Source organism: Myxine glutinosa, chromosome 10, assembly GCF_964187855.1.
Source record: "Myxine glutinosa chromosome 10, kmMyxGlut1.1, whole genome shotgun sequence".
NCBI classification, from domain to species: Eukaryota; Metazoa; Chordata; class Myxini; order Myxiniformes; family Myxinidae; genus Myxine; species Myxine glutinosa.
Genome location: NC_136270.1, coordinates 130,783,203 through 130,797,731, shown reverse-complemented (window position 1 = coordinate 130,797,731; position 14,529 = coordinate 130,783,203). Strand labels below are relative to the sequence as shown.

Below are 14,529 nucleotides of genomic sequence, written 5' to 3'. Positions count from 1 at the left end.
GATAGGCCTATCCTGACCATTACAAACCTACTATTGGAAACTAGTTATCGGTGTTCCTTCAAAGGAGCTCTACTCTACATGGAATTTCAAATTCAAATTACCGCATGAAAATAATGCTCCATGTTGTGTAAGGTCACATCATAGAAAAGGCAAATGACACCTACCTTGCAATCATTCCGGTCATGTAAGACAATGCCAGGGTCTAAGAAGGAAGAAGGTGAAAATAACATTAATCTTATTCAAAATCATTAGTCAAAGAGTTAAGCTTCTTTGTAATATGACCAACAACGACTCCCAACACAAGCAGCATTACGTGTGTATATATTGTTGTGGATATGAGAATGGTGTTTTTTTTATTGTTGTAAAATATCACCCTCCTTCCTCCATTTGGTGTGTAAAGGTCAAAGGTCGTTCCCTTAGTTATTCCATATACAATCACGTAGCAAATCATAGATTTCCTCCTTGTTCAGTAGTTATCTCCTTATTATGTGTATTAGATTAAGGCTTTGTCTTCCATTAATTAACACTCCATTGCACCGAATTCAAATAAGGTAGATTCCCTTCGCAATCCCCTTTTGTCATCAATTGCCAACTGCATTGGGCGGGTTCCGCGTGCGGTTTTCTGCATTCGCCGCTGCTGCTTTGTGGTTTTCGCCGCAAAACCTCCATTGAACACGCGGTCAGATCGGAGAAGAAGGGGGAGGAGCCGCCGAATCCAGGGCGTTGGCCGCCGAGCGTCATCACAAGGTGGAGCCAGCGAGCCCCGACCCGCCAATCAGGACCGGTGAGAGACCAGCTCGGGCGTGGCGCGGGTTGATCTGGAGGTGCGCTATAAAAGCGCCGTGGAAGCCTTTGAGGAGTCGGAGAGAGAGATGCGGCAGATGAGTCCAGAGGAGAGAAGTGACAGAGCCCCATGAGCAGTACCACGCAGCGTTGACTCCACCAGGCAGCTTTGACTCCACCAGGCAGCTTTGACTCCACCAGGCAGCGTTGACTCCACCAGGCAGCGTTGACTCCACCAGGCAGCGTTGGCTCCACCAGGCAGCTTCGACCCGTTACCCCGCGGTTACCAGGATCGGTGGCATCGGTGGCCGTCGAGGTCCAGCCCGACGTCCCGTGCGGGATCAAGCCCGAACCATCTGCTCCAGCTGAACCTTCCTCTCTCCTTCCAGTCCTTCGTTCCTGCCTCCACTCCATCCTTCTGTGTATGTGAGTTTGTTCTGTGTGTCTTGTCCTAGGGGTTAAGTAAGACTGTAATAGGTAAGCTAATTTGCACTGTGTCCTCTTCTTCTTCTGTATTTTATTTTATTATCCTTCCTTCTTCCTTGGTTTCTTTAATTGTGTAAATAGTAGTAATAAATAATATTCGTATTTCCAACCTTTTGCCTTCTTCTTCTTCACATCCGTTCGTCTTTGAGGTTTCCACATTGGACACCTGTGGCACGATTTGGCTAACATTCAAGGATCGGGTTAGTTCCTTGTTAATAGTTCGTGCCGCGGTTGCTAAAACCGCTCGGCAATTAACATCTGTCCGCGGTACGAACAGGGCTGTGCACCTGCCTTTCGGGAGGTAGCTGGGCAGCGTCAGGGACCACGTCGGTCAGTCATAAACGAGGGGATTAATCCCCCCTCGATAAGGGGAACCGAGGCCGACGTTGGGTTCCATAACAATTGGTGTCTGGGCGTGAGATTCGAGGCCCGAACCAAATTTTTAAACATCTAAAAAAAAAATTGGTCAAAATTTGGAGCGGCCGAGATTGTAATAACATCTAAATTTAAGTCGTGCCATGGATGGTCAAGATGATCGGATGCCGGTTGGGGAATTAGAGGGGTTAGGGGTAACCCAGGACCACAGGGAGGAAATGGAGGAGAGAAATGAGGATGTGGTTGAGGGGGCTTCAGGTACACAAGATGGCGCCCTCGCGCACGAGGGTTCAGGCGCACAAAATGGCACCTCGCACGAGAGCGCGGTAGCCGAGCCCGCTGTGCCAGCGGGCTTTGACATGCAGCAGTTCATGGCACGGTTCAGCGAATATATGGCAGAGTCGAAGTGCGACAACGAAAAAAGACGCAGGGAAATGAAAGAAATAAGGGACGAAGCACGGGGTACCAGTGAGCAATTAAGAGAGGGGTTGAACAATAAATTTGAGGGGTTGAACAATAAATTTGAGGGGTTGGACAATAAATTTGAGGGGTTAGACAACGGGATAAAAGGGGTGAAGAAAGGGTTAACGGGGCTAGAAGACAAGATGGAAGACAAATTGCGGGAAATAGGGGAGCAATCCGCCCGGGAAATCAAACAGATGGGGAACCAGATAGAGGAGGTGAAAATCGGGTTGGAAGGTAAAATGGATGCTCAGAGGAATTAATTGGAACAGATGAGGGCGGCATCTACTAAAGAAATGGAGGAGATGGGGGAGGAGATAAGACGAGGTGTGGGCGAGGATGTCTCGGGGGTACGCGAGGAGGTAAAGCGAGGTGAGAAGCGTATGGAGAAAGAGGTGAGAACTAGTATGGCTAGGTTACAGGGGGGCATAGAAGATCTAACGAGGGGAGTGGAACAGCTGACGGTGGGACAGAGGGAACTAGTGGAGCAGGTGGAAAAGAACACTGCGGTACTAGGAGGGTTGAAAGCGACACAAAAAGAAATCAAAAATGAATTAATAGCGACGAAGAAGGAATGTAAGATGGTACGTGAGGGGTTGACAAAGCGTTTGGACGAGGTGACAGAGGCAATGGAGACGAAGGACCGGGAGGTGAGGACGCATATAGAAACGGTCAAGGTGGCATTAGAGGACGAAATTGAGGAGACGCACCAGGAAATAAAAGAGGTGAAGCAAAAGTTAGAGGATGTGGAAGAGGGGGTGAGTGAAATTAAGAAGAGACGGAGGGAAACTAAGAAAGAGATAAAGGAGGAAGTGATGGAATATGTACAAGGTCGGTGCTCAAATCGTGATGGTGTGCTTGCTAACCAAATAAAGAGTTTGCAGGTGGCGGAGGAGAAGCGGAGACGAGGTGCCAAGGTGAGTGGCGATATACTCGGAAATGTATATGGTGTGAGGGGAGATTCAGTCGGCTTGGGGGTTGGTTTGGACCCGGGTGTTCGTGAGAGGCCGCTGGTGAAGTGTACGACCGGTACAGAGTGTGAAGGAGGACGTGTGCGAGGAGGTCCGACTATGGGGTGTGTGAGGAAAAAGTGCGCGCCGAGGAGTGAGTGTGCTGTCGAGAGTGAGTTTGTCATAGTGCATGTGCGGGGGGGCACATGGAAGCACGTAGTGGGGAGTCTTACAGGGGATGTAACGGAAGAATGCACACCTGTGGTGAGTGTTACGGAGGGTGTAACGGGAGAGTGTGCGCAAGAGGATGCGTGAGAAAGGTGTGTAACGGGGAACCGAGGCCGACGTTGGGTTCCGTAATATATATAGATATATATATATATATATATATATATATATATATATATATATATATATATATATATATATATATATATATATATATATATATATATATATATATATATATATATATATATATGACTGGCTCTGGCAAAAGCAGACACTTGGGGGCAAAAATCTAAATTGAGCTTTTTATATCATCTGATTCCCCATGCCTTTCTATTTCATTTGATAGATACATTATGTTAATTGGATGAAAATTAACGAAGTTATGGTATTTTACTGACAATTATATTTTCGTTTAAACAATGGAGAATTTCACAAATAAACAAATAAACAAATAAAAAAACAAATTAACTTTCAAACACGCACAAAGAATGTGCACACGTAGAGCTTTTCATTCATACCAAACATGTATGTCAGGGATCTCCTTCGAATTACGATGTATGGCTCGTCGTAAAACATCGAAATTTCGCGATCTTTGTGTCTTTTTGACTGAAGAATCGCGACTTTCTGAGCACATTTTGAGAATGACATTTTAGATTCTTCATCGAATTTCACAACTTTTCTGTTGTTTCTTGGAAAAATGTTTTGGTTCATAATAACCCAGAGAAGTTACTCTTTCTATCCATATAAAAATCTCAATTTGCTCCCTGTGGTTATACGTAGTGTGTTCAAAAAGTATCCGACCTTTGTTCATAAAAGATACTCGCATCCAGATAAAAAAATTTTTATAATAATCTCGTTCAAAGTAGTCCCCTTGGGCTGCCACACACTTCTCCCAACGGTTCTGCCACTGTCGGAAGCAGCGCTGGAACGCCTCTTTTGGGATGGCGCGCAGCTGGTCCGTCGCATTCCGCATGATGTCTTCTCTGGAGTCGAAGAAGACGGTCAGCATGACTTTGACATTGCTGCGGACCTGCCTTGCTTTTTTGGCCTCGGGGATGTTGGATGCTTCCATTGTGATGACTGCAACTTGGTTTCTGGGTCGTACCCATAAACCCAGGACTCATCGCCAGTGATCACTGTGTTGAGGAAGCTGGGATCGCTGTTCACAGTCTCCAGCATGTCCTGTGCGATCTCCAAACGGAGTTGCTTCTGCTCAATCGTTAGCAGCTTTGGTACGAACTTCGCTGAGATTCTCCTGAAGCCCAAATCCTCCTTCATAATGGAATGAACGGTGTTGAATCTTGCGGGTCGTTTCCACTTGGGAATCGCCAAGCTTTACACAAAATTTGATGCAGTAGCGTTGTTCAAGTTTTTCCGTCATTTTGTCAAAAACGAAAATCCGACGGCGCTCACTTACATGTCCTCACTCATCGGCGGTCTGCCGTCGAATGACAGCTTCTGCAGGTGGGAAAAAATTCACGCGTGCGCATTAGGATCGCCTACATACGTGCACCAATCAACGCCTCCCTAGCTTCTTTTTTTTTACGCACGAAAAATAAAGGTCGCATACTTTTTGAACACAGAGTTATGTTGACTCTCTTCGGCTTTTTCTTGCTCAGATAAATGCCCCCAAGTGTCTGCTTTTGCCAGATATATATATATATATATATATATATATATATATATATATATATATATATATATATATATATATATATATATATATATATATATAAAAAGAGTGGTCCAGAAACCCTGGGCACATTTTGAAGAACTATACCTACAACAAACAACTAAGTTTATGTTTGTTCTTTGGTGCAAAACAAAACATGATTACTTGTAAATGTATGTGACCACTTCAACACGCACAGGCATCACGTGATACGCAACAGGGTGAGGTGCATCACGTGGTATGGATCGGGTGAGCTTTCCTCGCTGTGCTGCACTCGTTTGTCTTTGCATTAGTTCAGTTCATTGTGAATTAGACGCCCTAACATGACGGAGGATATCGTGAGAGAAAATTTGCGCTGTACGCTTGTATTCAGTATCTGGAAATTCGGTTGAAGTTCACAGAGAACTTGTCAAAGAATGTGGCGCCGACGCAATTGACAGAAGAACCAATCAGCAGAATAATCAAGCAGTTTGATGAAACCGGCAGCATTCTTCCAAAACAGTCACCAGGTAGGACTCATACTGTTCGAACTGAGGAAAGCAGAGCGGTCATTCAACAACAACTCTACAGTAACACACCATTATCAACTCGTCGTTTAACAAACGTCACCAACATAAGCCGATCATCGATTCGAAGAATACTAAAAAACCTTAATGCGAAACCAAACATACCCAGATTAATTCACCAACTATCTGAGGATGGTTTTGACAGGCGCGTTGAGGCATGTGAGACATTGCTTGGGTTAATGGATATGGACAATGATTTGTAGAACAGGATCTTGTGGTCAGATGAATCCAAGTTTACTTTATCTGGTTCTGTGAATTGTCATAAGATCGTGATATGGGCAGAAGAGAACCCACAATTTACTGTTGAGCACAACGTCCAGTATCAAGCTAGCGTGTCCGTCTGGGCAGGCGTTTATTCTGGAGGCATTGTTGGACCAATATGTTTCGAACAAAATGTGAATGCTACAAATTACCTTCTAATGTTGGAGCAGCATGTATTTCCACTCAATGATGGCCAAATGTGGTTCATGCATGATGGTGCGCCTGCTCATTATGCTGCCAGCGTACGCTAGGCCCTTGGTTTGAACTTTACAGACAAATGGATTGGCCGTCGTGGTCCGGTTGAATGGCCGCCGCGGTCTTGTGATTTAACACCCTGTGATTTCTTCCTTTGGGGTTTCCTCAAACACAAGGTGTATGCGAGGAATCCTATGACCCTTAGAGACTTGAAACAATTCATCCATAATGAGACTGCTGGATTAACGACTGAAACATGCAGAACTGCGTGTCAGAGTGTTTCGTCACAAATGCAGCTGTGCATATGCAATGAAGAAAAGCAGTTTGAACATTTGAACTGATCCGTTTCATGTATATTAGACTGATTAGACTGTTCAACGAGAAATCATGTTTTGTTTTGTACCAAAGAACAAAAATAAACATAGTTGTTTGTTGCAGGTATTGTTCTTCAAAATGTGCCCAGGGTTTCTGGACCACTCTGTATGTATACATACATATATATATATATACACTATACAGTGCATTCAGAAAGTATTCAGACCCCTTCACTTTTTTCACATTTTGTTATGTTGCAGCCTTATGCTGAAATCGTTCAATTCATTTTTTCCCTCATCAATCTGCACTCAATACCCCATAATGACAAAGAGAAAACAGGATTTTAGAAAGTTTTGCAAATTTATTAAAAAGAAAAAACTGAAATATCACATTGACATAAGTATTCAGACCCTTTGCTATGACACTTGAAATTTAGCTCAGGTGCCTCCCATTTCTCTTGATCATCTTTGAGATGTTTCTACACCTTGATTGGAGTCTTGCAAACTCCAAGCGGGCTTTCGTGTGTCTTTCACTGAGGAGAGGCTTCCGTCTGGCCACGCTGCCATAAAGCTCGGATCGGTGGAGTGTTGCAGTGATGGTTGTCCTTCTGGAAGTTTCTCCCATCTCCACATAGGATCTCTGGAGCTCAGCCAGAGTGACCATCGGGTTCTTGGTCACCTCTCTTACCAAGGCCCTTCTCCCCCGATTGCTCAGTTTGGCCGGGCGGCCAGCTCTAGGAAGAGTCCTGGTTGTTCCAAACTTCTTCCATTTAAGAATTATGGAGGCCACTGCGCTCTTGGGAACCTTCGATGCAGCAGAATTTTTTTGTAGGCTTCCCCAGATCTGTGCCTCGACACAATCCTGTCTCTGAGCTCTGCAGGCAGTTCCTTCGATCTCATGGCTTGGCTTTTGCTCTGATATGCATTGTCAGCTGTGAGACCTTATATAGACAGGTGTGTGCCTTTCCAAATCATGTCCAATCAATTGAATTTACCACAGGTGGACTCCAATCAAGGTGTGGAAACATCTCAAAGATGATCAAGAGAAATGGGAGGCACCTGAGCTAAATTTCAAGTGTCATAGCAAAGGGTCTGAATACTTATGTCAATGTGATATTTCAGTTTTTTCTTTTTAATAAATTTGCAAAACTTTCTAAAATCCTGTTTTCTCTCATTATGGGGTATTGAGTGCAGATTGATGAGGGAAAAAATGAATTTAAACGATTTCAGCAAAAGGCTGCAACATAACAAAATGTGAAAAAAGTGAAGGGGTCTGAATACTTTCTGAATGCACTGTATATGTATATCTCACTCAATGAAATAGCAAACATCAAGATGTGTACGTGTGTGTGTCTGTGTGTGTGTGTGTGTGTGTGTGTGTGTGTGTGTGTCTGTATGTGTGTGTGTGTGTGTGTGTGTGTGTGTCTATGTGTGTGTGTGTGTGTGTCTGTGTCTGTGTCTGTGTCTGTGTGTGTGTCTGTGTGTGTGTGTGTGTTGTTTTTATATTTTTGCATACTTTATATACTTACAAAAAGTACAAGCACGATGAAATTGCATGGAAACTTCTTCCTGCAAATGACACAATAATCGGACTCATCACGATATTCACACAACTTCAACGCATCAACACAGTTTTCATTTTTTACCTTCATGATATCCGAGCAAAGACAACCTGTGACCTCTCTGATGGGGACATTAAGAGGGGAGGGGGGGGGGGGTGAGGAGAAGAGTAAAGGAGGAAGGAGAGGTTAATGAGGATGGGTGGGGAGAGAGGAGAAGGGGCGGAAGTGTGGAGGGGAAGGGGTGTGCATTTGGAACACTTGCGTTTGGGTTGGAGGAAGGGGGGGGGGGGGAAGGGGTTCTCGACTTGTGTTTGGTGGTGGGTCTTGAGAGGGGAAGCGGGGTGGAGGGGATGGTCACGTCTGCTAACATTAGTGCAGGATTGAACGAAATAAAGGTACGTTGAAACATCACGCTCAAACATGATAGCAATGCCACCGGTCACTTTCAAACAACCTGTCCCATTTTTAAACAGATCATAACATGAGCTTCCCTCGAAGGGATGCCACTCAAACTGCAGCTGCCACCCTGTGTACCCACTCTGGAAGTAGAACTTTCCGAGGCGAAGGTTGCATTTTAAACTTTTGTCAGATTTACCTAAGCCAATGGAAAAACACGTTCATACATGTACTTCATTTACCTTCGGCCAAGTAAAATAAATTATTACTTTCTCTTCCCCACCTGCTTCGTGCTTACCTTTTGACGGCCGCCTCCTTATTTTGATATTTACCATTTTCTATCCAGATCTTAATATATATATATATGTATATACACATATAACATATATGTATATATACATATCATATTTTTGTCACAGAAGTCTATAACCCAGCCCAATAATAATTTTGCAGTCCCTGTAGGCCTCGCGTTCACGTAAATGAAGTAAATCTCATCTGTAAGTACACCTGCTCATGCAGCACCACGTGCTCAGAGAATGCCATTTTCGAAACATGTGCATGTATGTACGTATGTAACATGTACAGTTAACTTAGCTAGCTAGTAATCTCTAGTGATAGCATACGTGTTATCGATCTCAACAACGAACTTTCTCAGTTGCTATAATTGAGCTTTAAATCTCAGTTGTAAGTAGACTTTGGACCTGTAGGTCTTTAAATGGTCTTCATTTGTGTGTGCATCCGGAAGACTGCCAGATTGAAGCCATGGTACACTCATGTGGCTCATATGGTGTTGGACGGAGACCAGACATTGGCAAATTTTCCCTCCTCAATCCGAGGTCCTCATTGAGGGGTTCCATGTAACCCCTCATTTGATCATCTTTGTTCGTTATTTAATCTACGTCTGTGTACTCTACCTGTGTCCTTCAAGGAACCATGTGACTTCAGATACCTCACAAGGTATCAACCAATGTATAAGGGACTTATATTTGACTGGAATACTTTGTGGGAATCTGCTTTACCCACCTCATCATCAAGTATCTGGGCTCTGCATCTGAGATAAGGCCACAATTTCACACGAATCCACTTTATTATAGCTAACTATTATTGTTTTTTTTGGGCCTGGCAGGATAGCCGAGATGCATGCACACTTTTCTCAGGGTCTAATCCGGATATGAATACCGATCCGACTATAGAGTGTCATCCTGATGTTCCACAGGCAGGGCGAGGCATCAATGTCCACTAAACCGGGCGTCCCGTCTGCTCACATTAGTTGCGGGATGTTGTGGATGTCATGGTGTCCCTTTGTGAAGAGTAGATGAGCTATCACCAGCACCCTCATCAAATTACATCTTTCTGCCCTGACTGGGAAGCCTCAGGTAAACCATCTAGTGTAATCCTTCCCATGACGCCGGTTTGTCAACACTGAATCTTCCTTCAGCCAGAGCACCAGAATTAGATTTATTTATTTGTTTTTGATGTAACTGTCATTGTGGAAACGTCTTATTTTGTGAAGCAACATGGCCGACTAAGCGGCCTAGATAGTCAGGTAGCCACGTTAATTACTCGACTAGCCAGGCCGCTTAGTCGGCCATGTTACTGGCTCTGGTTTCCCTCGCAGGAGGAGAAGGTATTGCATTTGGGTCCGTTTGTCTGTTTGTTTGTTTGTTTGTCTGTCTGTTTGTTTGTTTGTTTGTCTGTTTGTTTGTTTGTCTGTTTGTTTGTTTGTTTGTCTGTTTGTTTGTTTGTCTGTCTGTTAGTGTCTTTGTTTGTCTGTCTGTTTGTTTGTTTGTCTGTTTGTTTGTCTGTCTGTTTGTTTGTTTGTTTGTCTGTTTGTCTGTTTGTTTGTTTGTTTGTTTGTCTGTTTGTTTGTTTGTCCACACAGAATAAATATGATTTTCTCTGCAACCGTTGGTCCGATTGACAGGAAATTTTCACCATAGGTGCAACTCCACCTGTATAATTTTTTAATGACCATTATGACGTCATATGTCACGTGGTTCGGTCGCCATCTTGAAAAAACCGAAACATTTTGCACCTCTAGATCTCTAAAAGTGCTGCATAGAAAAAATTGAGACATGCCTCATTTTAAAGAACTCTCCATGGGGAATAAAATATGTTAATGATGATGTCATAGGTGCCTCCATTATAACGTCATAATTCGACAAGTACAAAACTTCATCCAATCAAGATGAAATTTCTTGAGCATCATCTAGGGATAAATTGGTGGAGAAAAAAAATAATGATGACGTCATCGGTCACTTGGTTCGGTCGCCATATTTGTTTTTAACACAAAAGCCATAAAAACCACTGAAAACACATCCTGGCGAGGGTCTGCGATCTCTGATTGCTCTTTCTTGTTTCTGTTGTTGTGCGTCTTAATCGCACTCTTCCTCTCATGGGCCTGGCTTAGGCTTTGGCACACCCCAGGGTTCAACTCCTCAGTCAAGTGTCAAAATTATCAATTAAAATAAAATAATCATCAAAAAGTTCAGGGTCATAATACAATAAAAATGTGTAAACGACCTGGCTTACCTGACTTTAGGAACACACGCCATCAGCAAGTACAATGCGATGAACACTCCACTGTGGAGATGGAGAAAATCCAATCCTCTCATTAGATCACAGGTCAACAAGTTTGTTAACAATGCACCTGCAATGCTAGGTTACCAGGTATGTTGTGAATGCGGAGGGTCGATAATGTCACCCTCAGCGATCATTTTGCTATCGATGTCAATGTAAAGAACTGAGTGACTAAGTTGTAATAAAAAATCTGTACACATGGAATAATATACTCACTAGGACACGTAGTACACCACCGGATGGGCTCGGACAAAATTCCCAACCTCATCACTGTAAACAAAAAGTGTAAATAAAGGTTGACAGTTCTTTCTCATGTCAACAATTCATCCATGCAGTTGCCATTTTCAATCAAGGAAGGCCTAGTAAAGACGTTGAAAAGGAAAAGTAACATTGTTTCGACACAACTTTTGGATAATTACATTTATGGGTTTACACTAATGAACGAGATTAAATAATTAACTGATTTATGTGGGAAAATTACATTCCCAGACCAGGAATCGAACCCAGGTTCTCTGGATAGGTGTACCAGTGCTCTGCCATCTGAGCTATCTGGGCGGGTCGCCCATGGCGGAGCACTGGTACGCTTTTCCAGAGGACCTGGGTTCGATTCCTGGTCTGGGAATGTAAATTTCCCATATATATCTATTTATGGGTTTAACCTATCCAGAGGACCTGGGTTCGATCCCTGGTCTGGGAATGTAATGTTCCCATATATATATCTATATATGGGTTTAACCTATCCAGAGGATCTGAGTTCGATTCCTGGTCTGGGAATGTAATTTTCCCATATATATATATTTATGGGTTTAACCTATCCAGAGGACCTGGTTTCGATTCCTGGTCTGGGAATGTAATTTTCCCATATATATCTATTTATGGGTTTAACCTATCCAGAGGACCTGGGTTCGATTCCTGATCTGGGAATGTAATGTTCCCATATATATATCTATTCATGGGTTTAACCTATCCGACCTCGTATGCTGACAACAACTCGGGAGACCTGACAAATCCGGGGTAAGACACGTTGAGAGAGTTGTAAAAACTTACACAAAGGTGCAGATGGCCACGATAATGGTGGTGAAGACAAGTTGCGCAAGCACGATGGTGTACACCTGGAGGACAAGACAAAACTAGTGCTGTACTTGCAGCAGAAAATCAGCATTCATTGTGATTTATGGCAATCTTCTTGATTATAACATTGATTTATGATCTCAAGTTTATCAACCCAGTAAAAAAAAACATTTCATTTTGATGATCCTTACAGAGAGACAAGGTGTGTTTGTGGGAGATTTGCCAAGACGGTCCCTGGAAATCCTCGGCCTTATCTTTACCATAAAGTTTTCATGGAGTCATATCACCAGGCATTAAAGGTCCACCACTGACTGGGCATTCTCGGGATAGCCAAGGTATTCCTGAGCCACACCAAGCTCATCATGGTGTAAAAGGATTTCAAATGAAGCTCCATGTAGTATGGCTTCCCGCTCTGGACTGGTGCTCCCGCTTTCCACCTCGCTCCTCTTGAGGTGGTCGAAAACCAAACCTTCCACACCACTGGGATCTCCAGACATGTGCACGATTCCCCGACACCATTACCCTCCCAATGGTGGAAAGTTGGTGGGCTCTCTATTTTACACATGTTTACATCTGGCCTTGCCTCTCTCGCCCTCTCCTTATTCTATCCTCCCCAAGACACCCATAACGCCCACACGCTCTTCAATAACCACTCACCTGCTCACCCTCACAAAGTTAAGTCTCGTTACAAACCTGCATTCATTTGTCCCCTTATTCCCCGATTGTGGAATTCTCTCTTTTGTTTGTCTCGTCCTTTCATTCTTCCAAATTCACTGCCCATCACTACGTCACGCTCTCACCTGTGCGCATCCATGATCTATCCTACACACACCATTCTATGCCTCTCTGGGCCATTGTTGACCATAGTAACCTTTACAAGTGTCAATTTGATTAATTAGGTGTAGACCAGGTGATCACTCTTGGCAGACCTATCTTCACATTTAGACACATGGAATGGATGTTTGGTACAAGGACAGTATAGAAGCTAAGGTGTCTGGTGCACCTAGACCGTGGCGACAAATCAGGGATTGTCACAGTGCAATGGGCACACTTCAAGGTGGCATGGCTACCTGCAGTGGTTTACAGTGGTACACATGGTGAGGAGGTTTCAATGTCTGTTGAGGTTATTCATGTAAAAGTACACCAATATCTCACAATGTCCTTTTCCAGCATCGTATGTCTGTCTGTACAAACTCTTCCATGAGCCTTAGACGCTGTGGAGGAAAGAAAATCACCAAATATGATACTTTGTTTGGAGCATAAATTTAATATATACCCTGCAAAAAAAAGAAACGCAAAAGTAGTAAAATCGTAAATATCTGACAGGGTGTTGCCGATATCCATACAAAATTAATACCAAAAATGAATTGGTCATTTCTGCATGGATTGGGATTGATTTGCGTGGAGAGAATGAGGTACTGCAGAAATTTGGCGAAAAGATGGAACAATCGCAAAAGCACAACCACGTGAGAGCCTGGCACCGAAACGCACCAACATGACATGCACGTGCAACATCACTTGTGGGGCTATAAAAACGTTGGGTTTTCATTTGCACGCCATCACAATCTTGCAGCAAGTGAACAGCGAAAACATGCCACGACTCGCGGATGAGGTTCTTCGGCCACACGTCCTTTCCATTATGCAACAAGCGAACGTCATTTTCCAGCAAGACAACGCCCGACCTCACTCGGCAAGACTGACAACAGCCTTTTTGAGGAATCGCAACATCCAGGTCCTGCCATGGCCCTCCAGGTCTCCAGATTTAAACCCAATCGAACATTTATGGGATGCACTGGATCAACGACTGCGAGCACGTCAGCAACAACCACGGAACCTCCGACAGTTGGCACAAGCACTGCAGGCAGAGTGGGTGAACATTCACCAGGCCACAATTCGGGATCTGATTGCTTCCATGGGACGCGATGCCGGTCGGTTTTGGACTCTAATGGTGGCCATACAAGATATTGAGTACAGATGACCTTCACCTTGAAAATCTCCTGTTCCATGTGTGCCATACGGAACCTGGGTCAATGGGAATGATGTTTGCCAATTTTGAACAATCGATTACCATCTGTTGATTTATTTATATGATATATAAAATATACATCTAAAATCACTTTTGCGTTTCTTTTTTTGCAGGGTATATAATATAAGAGAGACGTTTGTGTGTGTGTGTGTCTGTGTGTGTGTGTGTGTGTGTGTGTGTGTGTCTGTGTGTGCGTGTTGTGTGTGTGTATGTGCTTGTGTGTGTCTGTGTGGGTGTGTGTGTGTGCTTGTGTGTCTGTGTGTGTGTGTGTGTGTGTGTGTGTGTGTGTGTCTGTGTGTGTGTGTGTGTGTTTCTGTGTGTGTGTGTGTGTGTGTGTGTGTGTGTGTGTGTGTGTGTGTGTGTGTGTGCATGTGTGTGTGCATGTGTGTGTGCATGTGTATCTGTGTGTCTGTGTTTGTGTGTGTGTTTGTGTGTGTCTCTGTGTGTGTGTCTGTGTGTGTTTGTGTGCGTCTCTGTGTGTGTCTCTGTGTGTGTCTCTGTGTGTGTGTCTCTGTGTGTGTGCATCGCCATTTTTCTCAGAGATGGCTGAACGGATCTTCCTCAAACTTTCAGAGGTTGCGTGTGAGTGCCAGAGAGTT

At 43.8% G+C, this 14,529-nt stretch overlaps 2 protein-coding genes across 2 annotated transcripts in view; one reads left to right on the top strand and one right to left on the bottom strand.

Annotated features, from left to right (window-relative positions):
- Nucleotides 1-14,529, top strand: part of LOC137433773 (protein disulfide-isomerase A5) — a 489,740-nt gene that overhangs the window by 246,199 nt on the left and 229,012 nt on the right. The gene's annotated exons all lie outside the window — the stretch shown is intronic.
- Nucleotides 1-14,529, bottom strand: part of LOC137433371 (protein lifeguard 3) — a 79,563-nt gene that overhangs the window by 42,187 nt on the left and 22,847 nt on the right. Inside the window, exons 3-7 of the mRNA XM_068125698.2 lie at nucleotides 11,881-11,945; nucleotides 11,050-11,103; nucleotides 10,786-10,836; nucleotides 7,825-7,864; nucleotides 165-202 (exon numbers count right to left, since the gene is read on the bottom strand). Of these exons, the coding sequence (XP_067981799.2) occupies nucleotides 165-202; nucleotides 7,825-7,864; nucleotides 10,786-10,836; nucleotides 11,050-11,103; nucleotides 11,881-11,945 (248 nt within the window). The remainder of the gene's footprint in view (nucleotides 1-164; nucleotides 203-7,824; nucleotides 7,865-10,785; nucleotides 10,837-11,049; nucleotides 11,104-11,880; nucleotides 11,946-14,529) is intronic.